Here is a 23,717-nt window from a genome sequence, read left to right as displayed (position 1 = left end):
ATTAGACCTTTATTAAAAGTATTGCACAAAAAATCACATTTGCTTCTTGTATTCATAAAAGGTTTATTTTATTTTTCCGCAAAGGACTTATGAATCTTTTAGCTATGCTGGCCCAATTGCTTAACCATCCATGAAACTATCCCCTGAAGCATTTCTCAGTCATAAAATAACAACATTCATAGGTAGCTCACACAATGGTAGAATAGCTTTTTCATTACTAGGCTCAATGGCTTTAAGAAATCTTAGTGGAGCCATGTCAAGAAAGAGTATGAAGCCTATATTATACATAATATCTTTCAGAATATAAACATAAATGCCATTTATGAAATCCCACCACTAATTTTATACAATTTAAAATGTTATAAATGTATTTTTTTGTATATTAATTTTTATTAAGGACTGCATTCATTACCCATATTATTGTGGAAATCTTAATTTTTATAAATAAATGCATGACAAAAACAAATTTTACTATATGAGATAGTGCATTCACTTTAATACTGGTTGTTTGAACATTCATGGTATATTGAATGATCATCCTAGGGTCTCTTCCAAACATTTCTTGACATATCCAATGAAATCAGCTTTTACAATGTCTGGAAATTGTGCTGAAGATATCAATAATTTCTGTGTAAAGAAGTGCATATTTTCACTCCTTAATATATCTATTGTAGATCTACTTTGGGTCCTTGAACTATATGCTAAGGATCTATTTTCCTCGCAAAGCATAAAGTAAGTTAAGAGGTACAGTTTCCCTAGTAATATTTCGATTACAACTCCCCTCAACCAGTAGTGTTAAAGACTAAAGCTATTTAGTTCCTTAACCCATCTATATCATTCCACTTACACCAGGAAGTATTTGGGATAGTTTTCTCCTTTAATTATTGTTTGGGTAATGTGATGACGGTGCCAGGATGGTTGGTGCCAGTCAGGTCTTAAACCTATGCATCCTTTGCCACTTATAAAATATTTACAACACATTATTTTTGTGTCATCTGCTAAGTATGCCAGAATCAAGATCATTAGCATGTATTCTGAGGCTTTTCCCTTCATCACTAATTCCTTTTCCTGCTTACAATCAGCACTCAGTCCATTCATAACCTTCCATGCCCTTACCTTTCAGCTGCAGAATTCAAAGTAATGTATGTAAATCTCTCAAACGTCTTATTATATGTTGCTATATTTTGTAATATTTATATATAATCATATATTTTTAAAATTGTATTATAAATCACATATATATATATACTTTTTTATATCATATTGTTATAATTATATTTTGAATTTTGAGTTCTTGAAGTAGTTCCTCACAGGGAGCTCAGCTTTTTTTATTTAGATTTTTCTTGTACCCAATATTATTTATGTAACCGAGGGACTCGCTTTTTCTAATTGAGGAACACAGATCCTCACTGAAGTTTCTTAAATAGGCAAAATATTATAAGTAGGGTATAAATTAACTTACTAATGAAATGTCATACTGTCAGTCTAGCCATGTATGTGAAAATGTTCTAACAGGTAATTAATAAATAGATCAGATACTGCTTTTAACTTAAATGTTTCAGTAATTAAGTAGTGCATCATTTTAAGTACAATATACTGACATTTATAATCTAATTTTGAAAAAAGTAAGAAATGCAGAAAAATGGAGGGAACACACCAAGATAATATCAATTTAATTAGTTTTAATTTGAGTAAAGAATTTTTCAGTGATTCCAAAACAGTGCTGAGAAAATGTTTGTGAACCTCATAGGTTGGTTCATTACTCTCCTGCAATCTAGACCTAAAAGTAATTAAATATTCACACCTCCCTGAGTAGCAATGATTCTACCTAAGAATTTCCTGTAAGGGTTCTGTATGTGTTTATTAGACTTTCACAACATGTTTTATGAATTGTCCTTTTTTCCTTAAAGAACTTCTTCAGGGTGGTTACATTTGAGGGTTTCATTGTATGAACAGCTTGCTTCAGCTCCTAATCATCTCAATCAGGTTTAGTTTGAAATACTTATTTCAAAATATGAAATTTATTATGTTTAGGATCATTGTCTTGCTGCATGTCCCTCTTTCAACTTTAATAGTAGTACACAAGACTGCAGAATTAATACACCTGTCCTTTTTGGGCCCTTCAGTCAAGTATTGAATTTCAAGCAAGATTTCAACCATGAAGACCAATTAGCTTTCAAAACAACTTGTAGAAAGGTACAATTCACAAGAAGAATATAAACAAATTTCAAAACCCCCCAAAATCCCTTGAGTACCTTAAAGAAAATCATTAAGATGAGGACACTGCCTAAATTAAGCTGTACTTCCAAACTGAGCAGCCAGACAATTAGTTTCATCCATGTCATCCCTAATGGCAAGCATGCTGGTGGTGCCATTATGTTATTGGGGTTGCAAGCAAATCTAATAGGAAAATTTGTTTCCACCTTCCACGGTCTCCTCTATTGTTATTGTTCTATTGTTGTAATTGTAATTGTGTCTTATCTTGTGAAGTCTTCTTATTTATTGTTGTAGTCTTCTTATTTATTATTATTGTCATCCTTTAAAGCGCTTTGAGAAGCAACCTTTAAAGGCGCTATATAAAATAAAGTTTATCATTATTATTAGTATTATTATTATTAATAATTATAATTATTATTATTATTGTTGTTGTTGTTGTTTCAGTCTCCTAAAGAAATTTCACCTTTCAGCAGGACAATGACCCACATCACATGGATAATACTGCACTGGAGTGAATGAGAAGGAGAACATCAAATGGGGCTATAGTCATCCAGTGTTGGATTACATGACATGGCAAGCTCCTTCTTGGAAATGCAAAACCACACTGTTCAACACATTTGTCAATGCTTTGATGCCTGTGGGAAGGCATGAGAAACTACATACTGAACAAATTACTAAGTTTCAGCATCTAAAAAAGTGATGGGATGCATTAGATTAGCAACATCTACTTATGGCACAACTACAATGTTGCTTTGCTTCAGAATTGTTTAGATAAATCCTTGATTTGTCTGCTCCAATACCACTGGGACCTGGTTTTTCTCCATTTGGGTCTGCAGCTGCACCTGCACTGTGTTTTCCAATTGGGCCAGAGGTGACTGCACCTGTGCATCCTCTGTTTCATCGTCAGTACAGCAGACTACAATGGTGCTAATTTCTCCATCTATTCCACCTGAGCTGCCTTCTGCACAAACAATGCAAGCTGTGCCACCATCTGTTCCTGTGACCCAGAGTAACTTCCAGCCAAGAACAAAAAATGACATTGAATTATTTTTTAAAACTTTTGAACACTTGTTAGGCAGCAAGCCATCTGTATAACTAAAGGGTAAGGAAAGTCAGACATTCATGTCTATAGAAGTCTAGGACTGTGTGGATTCTTATGTCCTAAAGGAGGCTATTTTGTCCAGATGTGAGATCTCTGCCAAGACTTATCAATGCTTTTGTGAAGTAACCCTGAATCTAGGGAAAATATTTTAAAAGCTGTTTTCATGACTCAATGGTACCTGCATTGAATGGCTGCACCCCAATCTGCAACTGATGGAGAAAGTAATTGATCAGCTCATCATAGAAGTTTCTGTCAGTCCTTCCTGCAGTGATGGACTGGTGGTCAACGCCATTTGCTGCCAGGGAGGTCTGTCATTCGCTAGATCTTTTGATCCAGAAACAGCAGAAAGAGAACTGATTATCTTTCACTCTACATAATTTTCCTCACTCATCACAGACTGCGAGGACACCATCTGGAGAGTCAAATTGTGCTTGGGTGATGAGGTCCCATGCATCTTCCACCTTGGTTGAAGACATCTACTTACATTTTATTGACTCAGTAATCATAAATCTTTCAAACTGTACAATAATAAATTTGCATCATCTGTTATTTGTTAACATTGTGGTTGAAAAGCTAATCTAATTTTTGCCATAATGACACTCAGGGAAATAATAGCCTGATGATTTTTCCTGTAAAACTTAATGGAAAGCCGCTGCAGGCCTTAGCAGATATTTGCTGCACTTTGACTCAAGTTAAGTAGTCTTTGGTGGCTGATAAAACTTCTGATGGGGAGCTTAGTATAAGCTGTATCCATGGTGACAAAAAATACCATTGTGTTGTTATTGTAACTGTATAAAACATATTTAATGTTGGTAGGAGCAGGGGAAAATCTATCCTATGATGTAGAACTAGGGATTGATTGACACATAATTTAATAATTTCCTTTTGTGGATGAAGCCATTAACAGTGGTAAGCTTGACTGTTAGAGGAGGCAACTGTATCATGCCCCCATATATAGTGAGTGTATTGATGAATAAGTTGTCAAAGAAAAATTCCATTGGCACAGATTGAGAATGGGTCACCAAGTCTCAAAATCTACTAGTCTCAAAATCTACTTAGACATCACCCCCATGCCGATAGGTTACTAGGAAGCACTGCCAGAAAAAATACTTTATTGGTGGCAACCAACAGACACAAGTGTCTTGAGTTTGCTAAAAGACATTAGAAATTTGTTTGGAATTCAGTGCTGCGGTCAAATGAGACTAAAATGGGGGCTTTTGGTCACTTACACCAGCAATGCATTTGGTGCCATAAGAATGAATATGTATTAAGAAAAGAATACCATGCCTTACAATAAAATGTGGAGGTGGATCTGCATCTACTAAGCCTGGAACCCTTGCTAAGTTCATCAGCATTATGAACTCTACCAACTACCTGGACATTTAAGCCAAAAGCTTGGTTGCCTGTACCAGGATACTTAAACATGGCCACTTACTGTAAATTAATATGTACATTTTTTAACAAGACAACAGCACCAAGCAAACATGGAAATAACTATTGCACTTATTTTTTGTGGGAATGAATTTATAATTTGAGAAATGTTTAGGTTTGGTAGATTCCACAGATTCCAAAAAGTAAAATATACTGATGGAAAAAAGAAATAAAACACCTCCTCCTCCACACTCTGGCCCTCCCGTCTGTGTGGAACAGGCTGACAAGTGACTCATCCATGAAGAAGACCTGATGCCACTGCTGACGAATCTATTGCAGCTTGCAATTTCTGGTACCTTGAACCCCCAGTGTATGACCGTCGCTTGATTTTCACCTTGAGCCGGGCTTACTCCTTCCTCTTCCCCACTCTCTCCTACTCTAAGCACCTCTCCAATTTGTGATGAGCCCGTCACCTCTACCCCTGAAGAGCAATAAAGTGGAGTGAGCCTGAATCTGCTGCTCCTGCATGTCATTCTGCACTCAATAACACAATTTGGCAAAAGGAAGAATTGCTGCAAGATTTTGGAAATATTTGGGAACTGTGTTCCCACTAAGCTGTGCATCTGCACAACCACACAATGACTTTTAAGACCTAGTGCATAAAACAATCTATGCCTCATAGAAAATTATAAAGTAACAGTTTTATTTAGCCATAGATTAGTGCAGTACAGGGGGATTCCAGACTTAATTAAAGAGAAGAAAAAATGAAGGCAAAAAGTATAACACAATACTCGCCAATTATCGTTAATTATCATTATCATGTGAATCAACACTAATGAAATAAGCACAGCTGGTAGCCAACATGCATACAGTAGCTTTACTCTTATCATGTTATATGCAGTACATAACCACCCAGTAAAACAGGAGTAGTCATTATCAAGGTGCTCTTACACCTTGCGGAAGATGTTAATTGAGGCTACTGAGTGACAGTGAGCTTACTACAACAGACATTTTTGTTTACATGGTTTGTGATGTGAGCATCTAGATATGAGCATCTGGGGTTTCAAACTAATTATTTAATTGCATAATTGTAATACTCCTAACCATGCTCCATATTATTTCTTTGGTAACTGTACCTTCAATGTAGGAAACAATTTGAGTAATGGGCAGTATAAGAACTTAAGAAAAAAAGTCAGAACCAGGAGATACTACTGCAGGCCTAACGGTAATGTAACTTGAGACCCCTGACATACTGTAGATGCTTGATTGATAAAAAAATGAGCTAAATGAGTGGTCTGCTTTTGATATAGAATCATTGCATTGTGCAATGCAAGATTGTTTTTTACAGTAGATATATGAATCAACACAACTCATCTGCAAGTTCCAAGTGGTTCTGAAGCAAACAAATGAGTCAGCAATTACATACATATGCCAGCAGTACACAGTGTTCAAATTTGTGGTTAAGAACAAAAAAGAAACTAGGAGTTATACAGACATTTTCTGATATAATAAACTAGTTGGTGAACAGAGAAAAATTGACTGAGCTGTCACCACTTATTCACATCTGAGGCACTTTCTAAGCATCTAGTGTAGACTGTGAATGCAGTTTCAGTTTAATTAATCTCATCTACACGGAATTGTGGAAATACCTCAAGGTCAACAATTTGGACCATCTCAAGAAGACAAAGTCTACTAAAGAAGCTGAACAAAGTTGATAATTGCAGGACAGACAGGAGATGTTATGAGGTACAGTACATTACTGATTAATACGCCAACAATACGCCAACAATAAGTTGTGGTCTAACAGGTATTACGGCATCAATTAAATGTAAATAACTAGTTCCTAGTAACACTTACTCTTCCACATCACATAAAGTTGCATAAATGAAATGATTACAGGAAAGTAGAGTACAAGTGAATCATACCTTCCTGTAATTACTTTCAGGTAATATTTAGGATTGTCCAGCTTCAACACTACCCTCAAGTTGTTCACAGCATTGATTTGAGACACTCCAATTTGCTCAATATGTAAAGAAATTAGAGGGAATATTTGTTGGGAGTGAAAAAGATCACAATCAAGTAGCTGCCTGCAAAATAGCTACTGACATTTGGCATTCAGTGGACAGGTCAGGCCTTGGTTTAGACAGATTAGACAACTGCCTAGCATCCCCTCAATGTGCAATACAACTTAAGTTTTGTTCATCTACACATTCAAATATATGTGTGCCAAAATTTCCCTCTGGTGGCTCTTTCTGTTCCTGCTGTTAAAGTTTGTTGGCTATAAATTATGATATTATGATAGTTGTGAATGTAAGTATAGTGGGTTATTTCACTGTTAATGTAGTAAATGACTCATCTTCTCATGATGACAATATCAGACCGGTTTCAGCTGCTGCTACACTGAATGCTGTTCGTTTATTTTTGGAAAGTAGTAAATGTGATTATCTTTCTTTTTTATAACCTTCCATTACATCTAATGTGTAATGAAATATTACAAGTGACTTTTCATTTGTGTCGCATACTGTGATGTAATGGTTTAAAATTAAAATCAAGTAGCAACTGGTAAAAGCACATATACTGTATCATGTTCTGAGAAAAGAAAGTGCAGTAAAGAATAGCAGGATAAGCAATCTCAAAACAGAGGTATGCCAAATCAAATCACTGCAATAAAGATCTTGCCTAGCCCCCCCAAAATGCTAGGGCTGGCCCTGTCTGTGGTCAAAGAATGAGAAACATTTCCCAGGACATCAGTTTTGTACAAAAAATGTAATAAAAAGAAAGGAAGCCTGAGGTCTAAAATATCTGTTAACAAGAGAAACATGACAGATGGTATATTTTGATAGAATCTGCCAGACTAAGTCTAATGAGTAAATGTCAAAAAGAAACAAAAAGTTTATATACAGAAGGTCATCAGAAAAATGAATTCCAAATCTGAACCTTTCACAATTGGATGGAACAGGCCCTCTGTGATGAGGTGCTAAAACAGTTAATAAATCTTTCTATATATTCACATGTACTGGCGTTACCTTGTGGGACAAACATAACTTACTTGGAAAGTATTTTCATGTACATAAAGGACAACAAACTGTTTATTCTACTGCATAGCTGCTTTGTTCATGCTACAACGTGCTTCATTGAAATTATAGCAATTAATGATCTTTCAGTGGGTCCATTCTCTACCCTCTGAGAAGTAATTTAACCTTTATACCTTACTCTCATGTTACCAAAATCTCTGATTACTTTTTTACTATATAGCTTTGCAACACATTTCTGTATCCACCAGTTTACAGAAAGCAAAAGAATGTAAATAGAAAGAAAAAACAGCTAATTTGCTGTTTTATTTCTGTAGTTCGTTCACTCAAGGTTCATACCAAAGTTACAAGAGACTGATAATAATACAAGGTGCACTTTGCACTATGGTTGCAATGCTTCATTTTAACCAAAAATGTACAACCTTTCATATAGGTTCAATTTACAATTTATACATTACAATTTTATCTAGATTTTCGAATATGTATCGAATATGTATTTGTTAGGTATTGATGTAGCTCATGGATAAAAACAATGGTAGAAGCCAATGCCAGGCCTCTGTGGTACCTAGAGAAGAAGCTGCTGCTCATTCCATCTCTTTTTGCAAGAGTGGCTCTGAAGATTTCACACATGTTACTATTTTCCTGTAGCAAATGTTCTAGTTAAAACAAACTCCTAGACACTATACTTGCAGTCTTCTTTAAAGATTTTAATAGAGCCCTCAGAGGTCAGCTCTCTACTGATTAACACAAGGTTGTGACAATTCCATACCTACAGAGAGGCTTCTCTTGGGTGAGAGAGAATGGACTACTGTGTCCCAAGTATTAAAGTGCACTCCTTTCAGTTATACTGTAATTGTGTCTCAGGCTCTAAAATAAAAGTTGCTTATTTTATTCTGACATGATGACACAATGTGCTCTAATAGTGCTCCAATATGTGCATTTCATTTAGCCATTGCTGGAACTGGCAAGACTAGAAAACTAGTGTTTATGCTTTCCCTCAACATAAAACAAATTGTTTAAATGTTTTGTATTAATGACGATCCTTTTAATGTAACATAGGAGTACCTTTAATATTGTAATCTGAAAGTACAACAAAGCTTAATTAAATCAAACATCAATTAAAAATATGAGTACTCTTCTTTTATCGTTTTCAGTTTTGATCATTTAGTACCAGTTCATGGTGAAACAATCCAAATATCTTTTCTTTCATTCCAAGCTATGCATTTTACTCCATAACCTACAGGTTTCACAGAAACACATTAAAATAATAGTTTTGCTCCACCTGCTGCAAGACACACTTCCTTCATTAGTCCCACCTTTCTTCTGAATTGTCTGCCTGACTGTCTTGAAACTTCATCCAGGTGTAGACTATTTTAATGCTAGTAGACCAAGCATTTTTATATTCTAATAAGGGCAGAAGAAGTCTGTCAGACATATCAATGCCTGTCAATCTAGTTTGGAGTTCTCTTGTTATTGGTTATTTTAGAATGTTTTAGAAGTGTATGTTTATAAGGGCAGGGTATGAGGGCAAACCGATTGCAGGTATTTTTTTTCTTGGATGGAAATACTTAGTTACAACAGGAACACTGCTGTTCACTAAGCAATTACTCCTGGGGATCTCCATGTTTTTTTTCTCTAAATTGTACAATTGAGCAATATCTTAAACCCCACAGATTTCCAAAGTTGTTTTGGATAGTTAGAGGACAGTGTAAGAACCAGCTGAGTAGAAAAAAGAAAAACAATGATTATGGTGGTGTAGCACAGATAAAACTTGATGTTGTAAAAATCTTGTTGTTATGAGGATTGTGCTAACCTCCACTGTCTCAACATGTTCATAGTTTCAACTTATTGTATTACAGTATTGCATATGGTTTTAAATCTGTGAGATTTCAACATGAAAGCTTTTCTCTCTCCAAACAAGCTTTTGTGTTAATAAGAAATATTTTGCTTACTGATTATATAAGACATAAAATAAGGTTGTTTGTGGAGTGCTAATCACTACCTAACTCAACCTGAAAGCACACTTAAGTATACAACACTTTCAAGTGCCAGACTTGTTTCTGTTGATATACCAAAACTATATCAGTAAAGCACTTCAAAGAAAACAATGTTACCTTACTCTCTTCTAACATTGACTCAATGCCAGTCTCTAATATTCATTTTTTCTTTCATTAAAGAGCATTATAATTGCCGTGGGAGTCAGGTTATTATGCTCTAAAATATGTATTCAGTAAAATAAATTTCTCCACATCAGAAACAAATTCTTCAGACAGCTTTTACCACCAAAGGGAATAATCATTGCTTCCAACAGAGCTTTGTCACCTTCCAATTTACTCTCCTCTGGAGGCCTGAATCCTTCCGAAAGCTCCTTTCCCTTCCCTCCCACTCCTGAATCCATGACCCTTTTCCCTCTCTCCCTTGTGAACATTTCCTATTCTCACTCCCACTCCCCTTCCAAATGATTTTAAATATGAAACTTCCTCCTGTTATAAGCCAGAGAAAAGTATCTCAGAGATAGAAAAAAAGAATTATATCTTGTCTTGTTCTCATTCAAGGTCACTTCCAATACATATAACATGTTTACCAATACTTTTGCTTTGAACTGAATGCCAGAGGAAGAAGAAAATAGGGAGGTTCAACCCTGATAATCTGTGTAAAATTTCCTTGCCATATTTAAAAAAAAAATGTTTTCTCTTACTTCCTGTTCAACAGTCAAATAACACAGCACTGGAAACCTAAATATGTCGTGTTATTGGATTGCAGACTGATTATATGATCTAATTATATGAAGAACCATTTGTCGTCATTCTGTCATTTATCAGCATTCTACAAAGTTCCTCTGTATAATTTTCATAGGATCAAAGAAGTTAAGAAAACCAACAGCTTCATACATATCCAAAGCACAAACTTGAGTAAGTTTGATACAAACATGCCATAGGCACTTTTTTTCAATAGATTTACAAACTTGTTTATTCATATCCTTACATGCAAATGATCCTATTTGGGAACTCGGTGCTGTGGGTAGTTAATCCTGCTACTTCCAGTGTTCAGTTCTGTATGGGGAACATTATGTGGGATTGACACACTCTCCCAATCCTTATCTGAATTATCTCCAGGTGCTTCAGTTTATTCCCATGTTCCAAAGGTATGCTGTCTACGTTATTCAGGGTTTCAAAATTGTCTCAGCATGTAAGTGTGTGCCATGCGATGGATTACTGTCCTCTCCAGAGTGCAGTCTCATCATGTCTTCTGTATTGGTTGGGTGAGGGTCTGGCTCATCACAAACCTCTACAGGATAAGGCTGCATCATTCCATTTTTTATAGTGGTCATTCAGTTTAATGGAAAATCTTGGAATGGAAAGTCTTGTCGATTTAATATTCTGACATCCAAACCCAAAGAACTGCACCCCCTCTTTAAAGCATTATGGCACACATCTTCTTTAATATAAATTTGCACAATTGCAAATAAATTGCACAATCTACATACAATGCATTATGTTAATCACATTAAAACATTAGCATATATTAGATAGCTCCAATATATTGTGAAAAATATCAGGTAAAGAAAACTTCTGCAAGTTATTTTTGTGGAGACTGTCTTTTAGGTATTCCCCAGTGTTAAAACACTTATGTAGTTATGCCTGTATATTAAATTGTGCATTTGAAAAAATGCATTGCAATTTATATAAGAGAAAATAATTATGTTCTTTTGTAGGGCTTCCAACAGGGTGATAAACATAGTAATACATACAATTGATTGTTTTCAGTAGAATTTCAATATTTTAGTAGATATGTCTAAAGTTAATCAGCTATAAAGAGCAAACTATGCATTTGCAAGACAGTTATACCCATAATGTGAAATGTATCTTCACACTCTATCTCTTAATAAAACTTAGGACCCCTCAAGTGAACTATGTACATTTTTGCTTCCTAGAATACGTTATCTAGTAACCATGAATATAAAAGGATATTTGTCTGGGGGTTGATCTTCTGTTCAACATTCAAAAGTACTGGCACAATCTATATTCTGAGTTTGTATACTGCATGTATATCTGTGTGATGGAAAATGAATAACCGTATGAAGAAAAAAGATTCCTGGTAGCAAGTCCCCTTTTTTATTCTTAATTGGTGGTTTTGCTTGGGTTCATTTGTATACATTTTGTAGTACATTAAAAGAATTTCAAAATTGGCATTTTCACAAAATAAAATAATCTTCAAAATCCAGAAACATGAAAAAGAAACTGACGTCATACATCTTATACAGCTAAGCTAAAAAGGGAGATGACTGCATTCACTATAGCATTAACGTATTTTTACTTATAATAACTAAGGTATCTGCTGAAGACAAGCTCAGGGCTCCAAAAACAGAAAACCCAATCCACTATCAATACACTCCATTTTCTTTCCAATTAATAATTTTTGCTTCAAGCTGTTTTGTCTCCTCCCAATTCTTTTTGCAGACTGCAGCAGTACATTTATTGGTATTCCATCCCAGAAATGTAATATTAAGTTAAATATAATTTCTATTGATTATAAACTAAAAATACTTTTGAGTCTATATCTTAAGTATTCTTATTAATCTAATTTTTTAACTTATAAGGTCAAATTGAAGTGCATGATTTGTCGTTTCTAGTTAGATATGCAAGGACTGAGCTACTGTCCAACACAAAGTACTTGTACAGTACCATTCTTGTTGATTCCCAATATCATTTCAACCTATTGTAATTACATATTGAGGAATACTCTTAATATTCACATAGGGAAAAAGGAAAAATTGAACGACACCATATGTATAATATTTTCTTATATAAAAATAAACAGTCCATGGAGAAAGTACTGTAAGTGGAACGTTAAAGCTTCTATTATATTTTTTTGTGTCCACTAGAGGTCGCGTTATACCTCCCTTAATATATTAAATTATGCATTTTACTCTTTAGGTAATTTTTGATACTCTGAGCAGTTTTCTTAATCAAAACACGGCGTCCTGCGTGGGTAATTATCTGGTAATTGGAGACTCCGAAAAGATTGATTTTTTTAATCGAAAATGAATTAATTGCTTCTTTTGATGAATGCATGTTTAAACTGCACTTGCTCACTAATGATTCACTGCCAATCGGCAATTACTCTCCCACTGAACCACTCCCTTCTGGTGAATGCAGATTTATTTTATATGCATTGTTAATAAACATTAATTTAAATTAATACAATAAGTGAATGCCATTGATAGAAAACCTGCAGGAGACACTGCCACAGAGACATTCTGCTCACCCCCAACCCCCTTCTTTTCAGCGCTAAACTTATTATGCGGATAGGTCGTATTACCGCTGAGAAAATGGCTAAGCCCCACCCCAAAGAAAAGTGGGTGGAGGATCTTTGATTTTTCCGGGTGTTCACAGCTTTTACTGAATAATATCCAACAGCAGCAGACTTCCCTAGACAGTAGTCTGTCTGCGACCAGAGGGTGGATGAGACTAACATAAAGAATTTGGTGATTGCTGGTAACCGACACGGTTCTGATCTCGTTCAAACCTCTGCGAGGTAAGGGTGGTTGTATGCAGTGTACATTGGCACTTGAACAATCCAGTCTTTTAGCATACACTTTCAAATATTTAGGTCAAGGTTTTCCAGAGCAAATGTAATCGCAATTAGATAACTAGTTTTGAAGAAACATGCGATAACGACAGTTGCCAGCACTGAAGCATACGATTTAAATAGAAAGCAACAAAAGTAATTCGGTCCAAGTGTTCATGAAAAAAAGGTTCACTGATTCTTTTTTTTTTTAAAGGTGAAGTGTCACATCACATCAAATAAATATATTATTTTCATATTTTATAATAAATTCACTATTGTTAGTTAAATAGTTTACCGTGATTTTTGTTTATTCTTTCAGATGCATAATATTTTAAAACATTTCCAGAGAAAATATTTCAGGCTATTGTTACTGTTATTTACGGGTTATGTTAATATTCTTTATTATGTTGCACAATTTAAATTAACGAAAGGTGAGCATTTCATCGACGGTATGGATTAGCGTACTGTATCTGTTTATTTGGAATATTATGGTTACTTTTAAAATTTCTTTTTAGAAAGTCATTTGGAAGGAAGAATGCCGGGAATCATAAGTAAAAATTATGATATGGAGTTTGACTCCTTACAGCCTTGCTTTTATCCGGATGAAGATGATTTTTATTTCTGTGGTCCTGACTCTGCTCCACCTGGGGAGGACATCTGGAAGAAATTCGAGTTGCTACCGACACCACCTCTCTCTCCAAGCAGAGCAGGGCTCCCTGGAGAGCTTGCCTCTGGATCCGGTGACTCGGGTTCGATGGGATTTGGTCCAGCAGACCCGCTGGACTGGGCTTCAGAGCTCCTTCTGCTTCCCGAAGACGACCTCTGGGGAGCATCAGAAGGAGACCTGTTTGGCTCAGCTTTGGAAAGCAACCTGAACTCGATTATTATCCAGGACTGTATGTGGAGTGGATTTTCTGCAAGGGAAAAGCTTGAACGGGTGGTGAACGAGAAGCTCGGGAAAGCGATTTCAGCTGTCGCTACTTGTGGAGTGAGTCACAGCACAGAAAACAAGGCAGCTGAATTGAACAGTTCGGTTTCGGAGTGCGTGGACCCTGCTGTGGTTTTCCCTTTTCCGGTCAATAAAAGCACCGGCAACAGACGCTCAAATGGAGTTAGTCCTTCCTCAGCTGGTGGTAACATCAAGGACGACACCCCGAGTGACTCTGGTAAGAGAAGTTGCATCTTTTAAGAAGTCTTAATATTTTATGGTTATCGAGCACACAGTGGCTGTCCGCAAAAGAAATGAATTTCTCGCCCACTCAACATGACCACTTTTTGCAATCGTGTACAGTTAATTTATTTTATACGAAAACAGTATTCTTTGTTTTTCAATGTTCAACTGTAATGTTCATTTGAACTGACGTTCGGGTTTACGCTTGTTATATATAATTAATTACATAGAATGCAATTCACCGTCTATTGATTGTTATCTTTCCACATACAAGCAGTTACATCCAGCAGATGGCAGCAATAATTACGCCATTTTTCAATTGTTCTAAATTTAAATGACCTTAAGCCTAGTTGGCACATAGCACAAAAATATTAAGCTAAGGTTGTGTTCCGTCCAAGACGCAGTGCTTTGACAAAGGTGAAATTGTCAGAGGAGCCTAGGAAGAAATTAGAGGAATACTCCGAGGAGCCCAAAACTCAAAGACTCAGTCTCGTCAGGTTTTCCTTTAGCCTTTACTTTCAATGATTTAGTTCTACTGTCTGATTGGTTAACGTATCAATACAATGACAAGGATCCCAGTAACCAGTGCTCTATAATCCTGCAATACTTTAAAAATTAACAAAAGAACAGATATATCATTGAAAGTATTGTTTCAAGCAAAAATGATCATTTTAATTCATGCATAAAGCAGTGGTGATGAATAGTTAAACCAGCAAGTGACTTTTGTGAGAACTAGTAGAAAACTACACAGTGGTTACCCAGAAACAACAATTAATTGAAATACCAACTTAATGCAAATGAACTGCCCTAATTAAGATGCTGCAATTATTATTATTATTATTATTATTGAAACAAGGTACCATGCTCTTTATGATTGCTATGGCTGAATGTGGCACACCACTCAGCCTAACAACTGTTAGGGTTTCTAACAATTTTTTATCTGATGGATACAAATTACGGATAAGCACTATGGGGGTGTTGCATTTACTCAAGGGTTTCTGAGTTACAAGTCTGTTCACTAATTGGTACCACTTGTGCATGTGCATCCTCTTTTGTGCAATTTAAGAATCAAACAAAGTAAACGGTTAACTTGAGTAGGCTGTAGTCTATAGTCTTTGAGTGGGAGATTTACTTCAAATGTGGTTCATGTGGTGTTAAGAAATCTTCTGCCAAGTTGCAGGTTTTGTAAGCCTGTAAAAACCCCTGCCAGTGTCGAAATGGGTTCTGTCCCTTTAAAGTCTTGGTTGACAGCTTTGAACAAGAACTGCCTCCCAACAGCTGTCTTTTTGGCTCTGCTCCAAAGTGCTGGCTTAAGAAGACCCACCAACTAAAGCTACACTGAGGTTTAGATAATATAATTCTGGCAATTATATAGATTTCCGGTGCTTTCAGATGAAGCGAAAGACATGTTTTTTTTCTTTGTGGATTCTTTTTAAAAGAAACATGTAACAGTTTGTGGTTCACAGAGGAAAGTGGGAGTTTCCTTTGTTAGAAATTCCCTTCTGATTTTGATGTACCTATCTCCATGCAGTGTTTACATAAAAACATTTCTTTGCTTTTAACAGGCAAGCAGACATTCACAGAACAGCATCTTATAGTTCCATTTGAAGTGCAATTTTATAATCTACAAAATAGAAAACTGTTGTCTTGGTTTATAAGGAGATCAATAATCCCCTAACCATTTTCACAGCCTCATTATAAATAACCTCTCACATTAGATATACACATATGGTTGTATTTATCACAAATGTTTGGTAACTAGTTAAAAATGCCCATCTTAACAAGATTTAGAATTAGTAGAAATATGATTTAAAAAATTTGAAGGCAAGAATAGATTGCTTTTACTTGAAGGCTTGAATAGATTGCTTTTATAGTAAATGAAAGAGATCAAGGAGCATTATAATAAAAGCTCCAATACAGATTTATTTTACCTATGGTATTTCAGATAAATTTAAATCTTTGAGAATTTCCATATTCATAATGAAATATTTTAAATGCTTTTACATTCTCTTATGGGTACCAAGGAGTGTTCACCTATCACATGTAATAATCCTTTCCCTAAGGGTATAAGTCAGACAGTCAACCTTGACTTGCCCTTTTCTTTTTTTTGTAGTCCCTTCCTGTTCACATTGCAAAAGGTCATTCTTTCCAATTTCAAAGAATTCATTTTGTTCTTTGGTCACTCTAGATGACAATGAAGATGACGAGGATGATGAGGATGATGAAGAAGAGGAGGAAGAGGAAGAAGAAGAAGAAGAGATTGACGTAGTTACAGTGGAAAAGAGACGATCAACCACCAACAGGCCAGTGACTACTCTAACCATCACTGTTAGACCCAAAACTAACAGCAGCAGCGGCGGCAGCAATGGTGCAGGCAGTGGTATCGGTTCTACAGGTGTGACAAAGCCTCAGCAAGAGGTGATCCTCAAAAGATGTGCTCCAATCCACCAGCAGCACAACTATGCAGCCCCCTCTCCATACACAGATACAGAAGAAGTACCCGTGCCACCGAAGAAAATAAAGAACGACGTAGGTCGGCCTTCCAAGAACATAATACCCCAGAGATCCAAAAGCACGAGCCCCCGAAATTCAGATTCTGAAGACAGTGAGCGGAGGCGAAACCACAATATTCTCGAGAGGCAGCGGCGCAATGACCTGCGGTCGAGTTTTCTCACGCTACGGGACCACGTGCCAGAGCTCATCAAAAACGACAAAGCTGCTAAAGTGGTTATTTTGAAAAAAGCCACAGAATACGTACACTCCCTTGAAGCAGATGAACAGAGGCTTCAGTTGGAGAAAGAGAGACTTCAGATTAGACGCCAGCAGTTGCTCAGAAGGTTAGAGCATGCAAGGACTCGCTAAACTTCATCCATCAAGACTTTCTGCCACTTTTGCACATGTTTTGACGTTAAGAATGTCAGGTTTACTTTCAATCCAGTCACATCATATATATACAGATGGAACATTGTTTTAACTTGGCCATATTGCCTAAGATCAAAGACAGTTATAATTGAATGGACAATGAAATAGCATCTGCAGGCCTCTACTTAATTTCTTTTAAGGACAATGATGCCAAACTTTGGCCATATTTAAGGCATTTAAACTTATTTTTCATTCCTCTTACTGGTGCTCAAATCTGAAAGGGTATGTTTCAAGGTGAACCTTAAACCTGTGTACCCTGCTTTTGTAAATATTTACACAATCTGCCTTTTTTGTACAACATTTTTAGTTTCTTTTTTTAATGTCAAAGCTGCCAATACTAGACTGGAAGTTTATATTCCTTAAAAGTACTGTAATACCTCAATGTTTGAGGATCTGAAAACTTTGTAATATAACAAATATATTGTTACTCCGTTATGTACTGTACTAATTCTTACACACCTGTATACTTTAGTGTGACGCTGATACATAACTAAATTTGATACTTATATTTTCGTATGAAAATGAGTTGTGACTTGTAAGTAGATATTACTTTATCCCTTGGTTTTTGGACTAAATTTTTTTGTACAGAAATTCTCTATAAGCATTTACCTAGCCTTTTTTTCTTCTTGTTTATGTTTGTTACTGTTGGGTGCATAGAACTGGGTAAATGGAAAAGGTCTTTGTTCTGTTGTATATTTAGTGCTGCAACTCATAGCACTTTGAAATACCTCATGTTTACGAAAATAAATAGAAAATTAAAGATGTCTAGTTTTCTTTTTAATTTATTCTTCTGGGAGTATCTTATATCGGTAATCCTATTTGAAATATGAACATTTTCTGGAAAAAGTATATATAAACTTTGTGGCTTTTTAGATTTCTCATTCTTTGAGAGAACTTGAATTACTTATATTTAAATACACTATAAATAAAATCTGGGCCCTCAAAATATAGCCTTGAGGTTTTTAAAACATGTTTATGAAATGAAGTTTAGTCAAACTGACATGTAGTGTATGTTTGGTATTTACGAATGACCATTCAGATGGCATAATATTCTTCATAAGATCTGCAAACACTACTCCATTGTATTTGATTTTTGGATGTCTTTATTACTCAAATATTACCTTATCACACCATTTTAGTGGGATTTATTCTCCCTGGAAAACCGCAAAAATAAAACTTTCTGGATGGTGGTGGCAACTGGGGAATTTATTTCACAAATTATAGATTTTAATGTTTGCTTATTATAGTTTAGGAAAAGTGGCCCTCGGGACACTTTCAAAATGAAAAGTTGATTTGATTATACTCCAATCTTTCGTTAATTTACATCAAATCACAATTCCATTTCTCTGGAAGTAATCATGATGATGGAGTTTAGATCCTTTAGAACTAGCATACTGTAGAAGTGTCTAAATTTAAAACAACCAAATTGTTCTCTGAAATGCAGTTCCATCCAAAAGTACTGTAAATGTAAATCAAAATGATGTTTTTTTTGCTTAACACTCAAGGAATTTCCACTGAGTGATAAATTAGTTTTATTTTAATTTTAGGCATACATATTGGAACAAAAACCTACTGTGTGTTAAACCCTGCAATTTCATGTGATCCTTAGTATGTGGGAACATTCACTTAGAATAGATTTCAGAATTTACAACATTATACCTAGAGGAGATAAACTTGGCTATACTTACGATTTTCCATTTTCTTCAGATTAACTCCTTGTATGCATGGAGTTTGAGTCATGATTCATAATGAAGCACTTCCCATTAAGAAAATACATTTTGTCTTCTATATTTGTGGACAAAGATGTTTCTATAAATGTCACATTAATATGCTGTAAACATGTTAGCCAGTTTCAGAGGTGGCATTACCTCTACCACACTCAAGATGGGAAGGTCCAGTTCTTTTCTTTCTCCCCACTTAAGCCTTCACAAAAGTGCTGAAATATAATCTTGAAATAACCATCTGTGTCATCTGTCCATAAAACATTGTTCCAAAACCCGTATCACATCTTTGTAGTTGTAATTTTTCCACTTGTTTGTGCTAAAGGTTTAAAGGCGGTGTTGACTTCTTTCACATAATTCTTCTGAGCCATTCTTCCGAAAACAGGATTTTGATAATGTGAGCTGTGAACTCTAGGTTGTTGTGTTGTGATTTCACAGACAGTTATTTTGGGGCTTTCCTTCATTGTTCTGAATTGTTCCATCATCAACTGCAGATGTTTTTCTTGTCCAAACCAAAGTCTTATCTGACAGGCTATTATATCTGAGCTATCTGTGCTGTATTCCAAATGGCTGACATTCAGTTTCAGACTTTCCTGCTTTTTTACCAAATGACTTTAGTTTTAATTTTTGTACAGACTCCAAACATTGAAGGCAAAGGTTACAGGTTGATAGGATCTTCACAGTGGTGCCTATTTAGACACCTGACCAAGAAGATACACCTGTCAGCTAACTACTTTTGCTCCTTCAAACTAAAGAGGTTTAACACTATCAATTTGTTTTATTCAGTTTATTAAAAAATACTAAGGAGGTATACATATTGGTCACAATTTCTTTCATAAGAAATTATTAGTGGTTCTAGTTGAAATCCCAACTACACTTTAGACTACACTATTCCAGTTCTTTGGGAGGTTCTTTGGTTATTATGGTTCCTAGTAGGGCAGCTTTCCAGTTGGAGAGAATAGCACCTGAGTTGCCACTGTCAGTTTATTAATGTTTAACCTGTAATTTAAAAATGAAAGTGACTAACTGAAACCTGATTTAAATTTCAGAGAGAAATCACTGAATGAACCAATTTACAGATGTGGTTAATTTTAAAATGAGGTATGATGTGAGTATAAACATTTGTCAGACTCTTAAATGTAGCAAACACTAAGCAATTTTGTATGAAATGTTTCACCAAGTGAAATATTCAGATAGGATGTACTGTAAGCTTATCGTAGTATCTGCTAAAACTGGTATTCATTTAAGATTCTAGAAATCATTTTTTTTTCAAAAACAGAACATACATCCATTTTCAATAACCACCTAATGCAATACAGGGTCACAGTGAACCAGAACTAGCAGAAAATAAACAGATACGTGCTGAATAGGACATCCATCCAATTCACGGTCATTTCCCGCCAAACATAGAAGGGACAATTTTGAGATGTCAATTAACCTAGAAAATATGTCTTTGGATTATGGGAAGAAATAGGATCCCTTAGCAAAAAGCATGTAAGCATAATACTCCACACAAGACACCTCAACAACACCCATGTAGTGTTAAGCGTATATTGACTTCATATATTTAATTTGCTTACAGCAGATTTGAGTGTTGACATCTTTCAATACCAACAGGATTTTTTATCTTTGGAAAACATTTGCTGATTTTTTCCTTTAAAGAAATCAAATACAAAGGAAATAAACTTTAAAATAATGGGATTAAGGGGTTTAAAAGCAAAATATTAGTTATGTCATAAAATATTGCTGCAACTTTCACATAGCTAAATAAACAATTCTCGATCTACTTTCTCCGGTGTATAAGATTACCGCCTTCAGCTGCAAGTCAGTTTCTAATGAAGCCCTGCAGGTTGTAGATGAAACAAAGACTACTGTATGGAACTTAGCATTGTCAGCTGGTGTTGAATATCCAGTAATATTCACCTATCAACTCTTTGAACAGAGTTACATCATTTTTTACTTCCAAGTATAAACAAAAGAGCTCAAAGGATCAACTTAAATAGTCAGTCTTTAGTGAAGTTTTCCTTTGAGTATTTGTGTTTTGCTAACTAGCGTCAAAACTTTCCAGTTAAAGCCTGGAATTTTCTCTTTGAGTAATGTGCTTTTTAAAAGAGAGGTAAAATCAGCCCTGGCCAAATCAATACATTTTCAAAATGTGTTTTTTTAATTGATAAAAAGAAATATTGCTTTTACACATATCAACATAGAACTGCTTAATCATTATTATGAAGTTGAGATGTTTCCACTTTTATCAAAGCATATAGTTTGACTAGGGAAACATTTGGTAAATAAACCAGAAGGTCAAGTATGAAAACCAAGGGGCATCAGAGAGCTATGCATTTGTGGGGATGTGGGCAAGATAATCAGGAAGTTCAGCCTTTTAGTTAAAATGATTAAGGATAACCTACTCACCAACTTGGTTGAGGTTTAAATGGTATCTGTGCTCAGTGTCCACCCTTCCCTTATAGTCTCACTTCAGCAATTCCTACTACAGATATTTCTATAAAGAAACATCTGGATAATGCACTTATAGTCTCACAGTGCTTAACAGTTTCCAGTAGCTATTCTATATTATCATATCAGCACAGGTCTCTACCCATTTCTTGCTCAAGCTACCTCCCAACTTGTTAATGATCACATATCTTATTGGCCAACCCTAAGCACAGCCTTTTAATGAGAATGGGTAAAAGTACATTCTCTATCTGCAATAATCCAGAAACTGGTGCTTAAACTCTTGAGGCAAAGAGCCTATACAACTTAACACTAAATTTGAAAGAATCCTCCATGTTGAAGTTTTGAATCAGACTGCAGTATCTTTCCTGGGCTGCTTTTAAATACACATCTCAGCCAATTAAGTACACACGTGGCTAATTCCCTGTGAGCCTTTGCAGGTGAAGAAAATTCCCATCTGGAATTCCACACATTCTTTAATGGCTGAGGAATCAGACTCAATTTCCTAGTGTCTTCTGATTTTTTGTTCCTTTTTGGAGCTCGGTTTAATAATTTAACTCCATAATTGCAATACTTCTAGCCAGATTCAAGAGGCATTTTTTATTCAAGTATAGATTTCATAAAATGAATATTTGAGTTTTGAAAAATCATCTAGTCAACAGAAGACAGCAGAAGAAAAATCCCATGCTTGCCTACAAATAATTGCCTTAATTGTTTAATTGAATACACAGGTTGGAGAAAAAAAAACAACAGAATACCCTAGACCAGGGGTTCTTAACCTTTTTGAGAATGTGAACCTTTTTTAGGTTTAAAAATATTTCGCAGTCACCCCCTGTCCCCTTCCACACACACAGATATAAAAATCATCACATTGTATAAATTGTAAACCTACTCAATAATAATAATAATAATAATAATAATAATAATAATAATAAAAATAATAATAATAAAAATAATAATAATAATATTTTTTATTTATAGATCACCTTTCATACAAGTTTTTTCAACTCAAAGTGTTTGTTACAAAATATTAAGTGAAAAAAACTTTAAGCAACTTAAAAAAAGAAACAATAACAAATTAAAAGAACCATACACAATGCAAATAGCACTGACATTATATAAGAAAAAGCAAGTAAAAGCAAGAGTAAAAAAATAAGTTTTGAGCTGCTGTTTAAAAATATACACAGAGCCAACCTTTCTAATATTTTTAGGAATACCATTCCACAGTTTGGGTGCATAGTAGCGAAAGGCTGCTTCTCCAGTCATCCTAGGCTTAGTTTTTGGAATAATCTTTAAAAGTCATGCGCTTGTTGCACTGGCCTTTATGGAATTTACAGTACGAACAGCTTCACTTACGGAAAGCACCCACTTCACAGCTTTCCAGAGAATACTTCGTTGTGTAGGATACAATGATAATTTCTGGTATTTCAGAGTTATTTCCATTAAGTTCAGTAAGCTAGTTTTTTTCCACCAACATAGCAAGGCATCCATCAATACAAATAAAAACGACTTTCTAACAGTTTAGACTACTACTTTGAAAGTATTGTTTTACTTTTTTGAGCTAAATGGATGTTAGACCCACATGTGTCACCTCATAGCAGTATTATTTCCAGACATTTTTTCTCACAATTACTGTAACAGTAACATAGGCATTGCTTTCAATTTGATGAGGATGTGTTACCCAATCTATATGTTGCACAATATATTCAGTGTCCTCAAACTGCATGTTAAATCCTCAGCAAGAGACAAAGTATTTTTTTTTTAAATAATAATACTGCCAGAAAGTACAGTAAACTTCTCTTACAGTGCCTTGCGAAAGTATTCGGCCCCCTTGAACTTTTCAACCTTTTGCCACATTTCAGGCTTCAAACATAAAGATATAATTTTTTTATTTTATGTGAAGAATCACCAACAAGTGGGACACAATTGTGAAGTGGAACGAAATCTATTGGATTTTTGAAACTTTTTTAACTAATAAAAAAATGAAAAGTGGGGCGTGCAAAATTATTCGGCCCCTTTACTTTCAGTGCAGCAAACTCACTCCAGAAGTTCAGCGAGGATCTCTGAATGATCCAATGTTGTCCTAAATGACTGATGGTGATAAATAGAATCCACCTGTGTGTAATCAAGTCTCTGTATAAATGCACCTGCTCTGTGAT

At 35.3% G+C, this 23,717-nt stretch overlaps 1 protein-coding gene across 1 annotated transcript; it reads left to right on the top strand.

The window, feature by feature from the left end:
- Positions 1 to 13,120: 13,120 nt before the first annotated feature.
- On the top strand, positions 13,121 to 18,150 carry mycn (MYCN proto-oncogene, bHLH transcription factor). Its single transcript, XM_006625945.3, has 3 exons — positions 13,121 to 13,260; positions 13,809 to 14,459; positions 16,653 to 18,150. Exons 2-3 carry the CDS (start codon positions 13,829 to 13,831, stop codon positions 17,324 to 17,326), a joined length of 1,305 nt encoding a protein of 434 aa, XP_006626008.2. The 5' UTR covers positions 13,121 to 13,260; positions 13,809 to 13,828; the 3' UTR covers positions 17,327 to 18,150.
- The last annotated feature ends 5,567 nt before the right edge of the window (positions 18,151 to 23,717 follow it).

This window comes from Lepisosteus oculatus, chromosome 2 (genome assembly GCF_040954835.1).
Source record: "Lepisosteus oculatus isolate fLepOcu1 chromosome 2, fLepOcu1.hap2, whole genome shotgun sequence".
NCBI classification, from domain to species: Eukaryota; Metazoa; Chordata; class Actinopteri; order Semionotiformes; family Lepisosteidae; genus Lepisosteus; species Lepisosteus oculatus.
Note: the sequence above shows the minus strand (reverse complement) of the source record. Positions and strands in the feature narration are given on the sequence as shown.

Bases quoted from the DNA above. Each gene is read 5' to 3' on its own strand.
- mycn (XM_006625945.3), top strand. From the start codon at position 13,829: ATGCCGGGAATCATAAGTAAAAATTATGATATGGAGTTTGACTCCTTA. The intron at 14,460-16,652 runs GTAAGAGAAGTT...TGGTCACTCTAG, and splicing joins CGACACCCCGAGTGACTCTG to ATGACAATGAAGATGACGAG.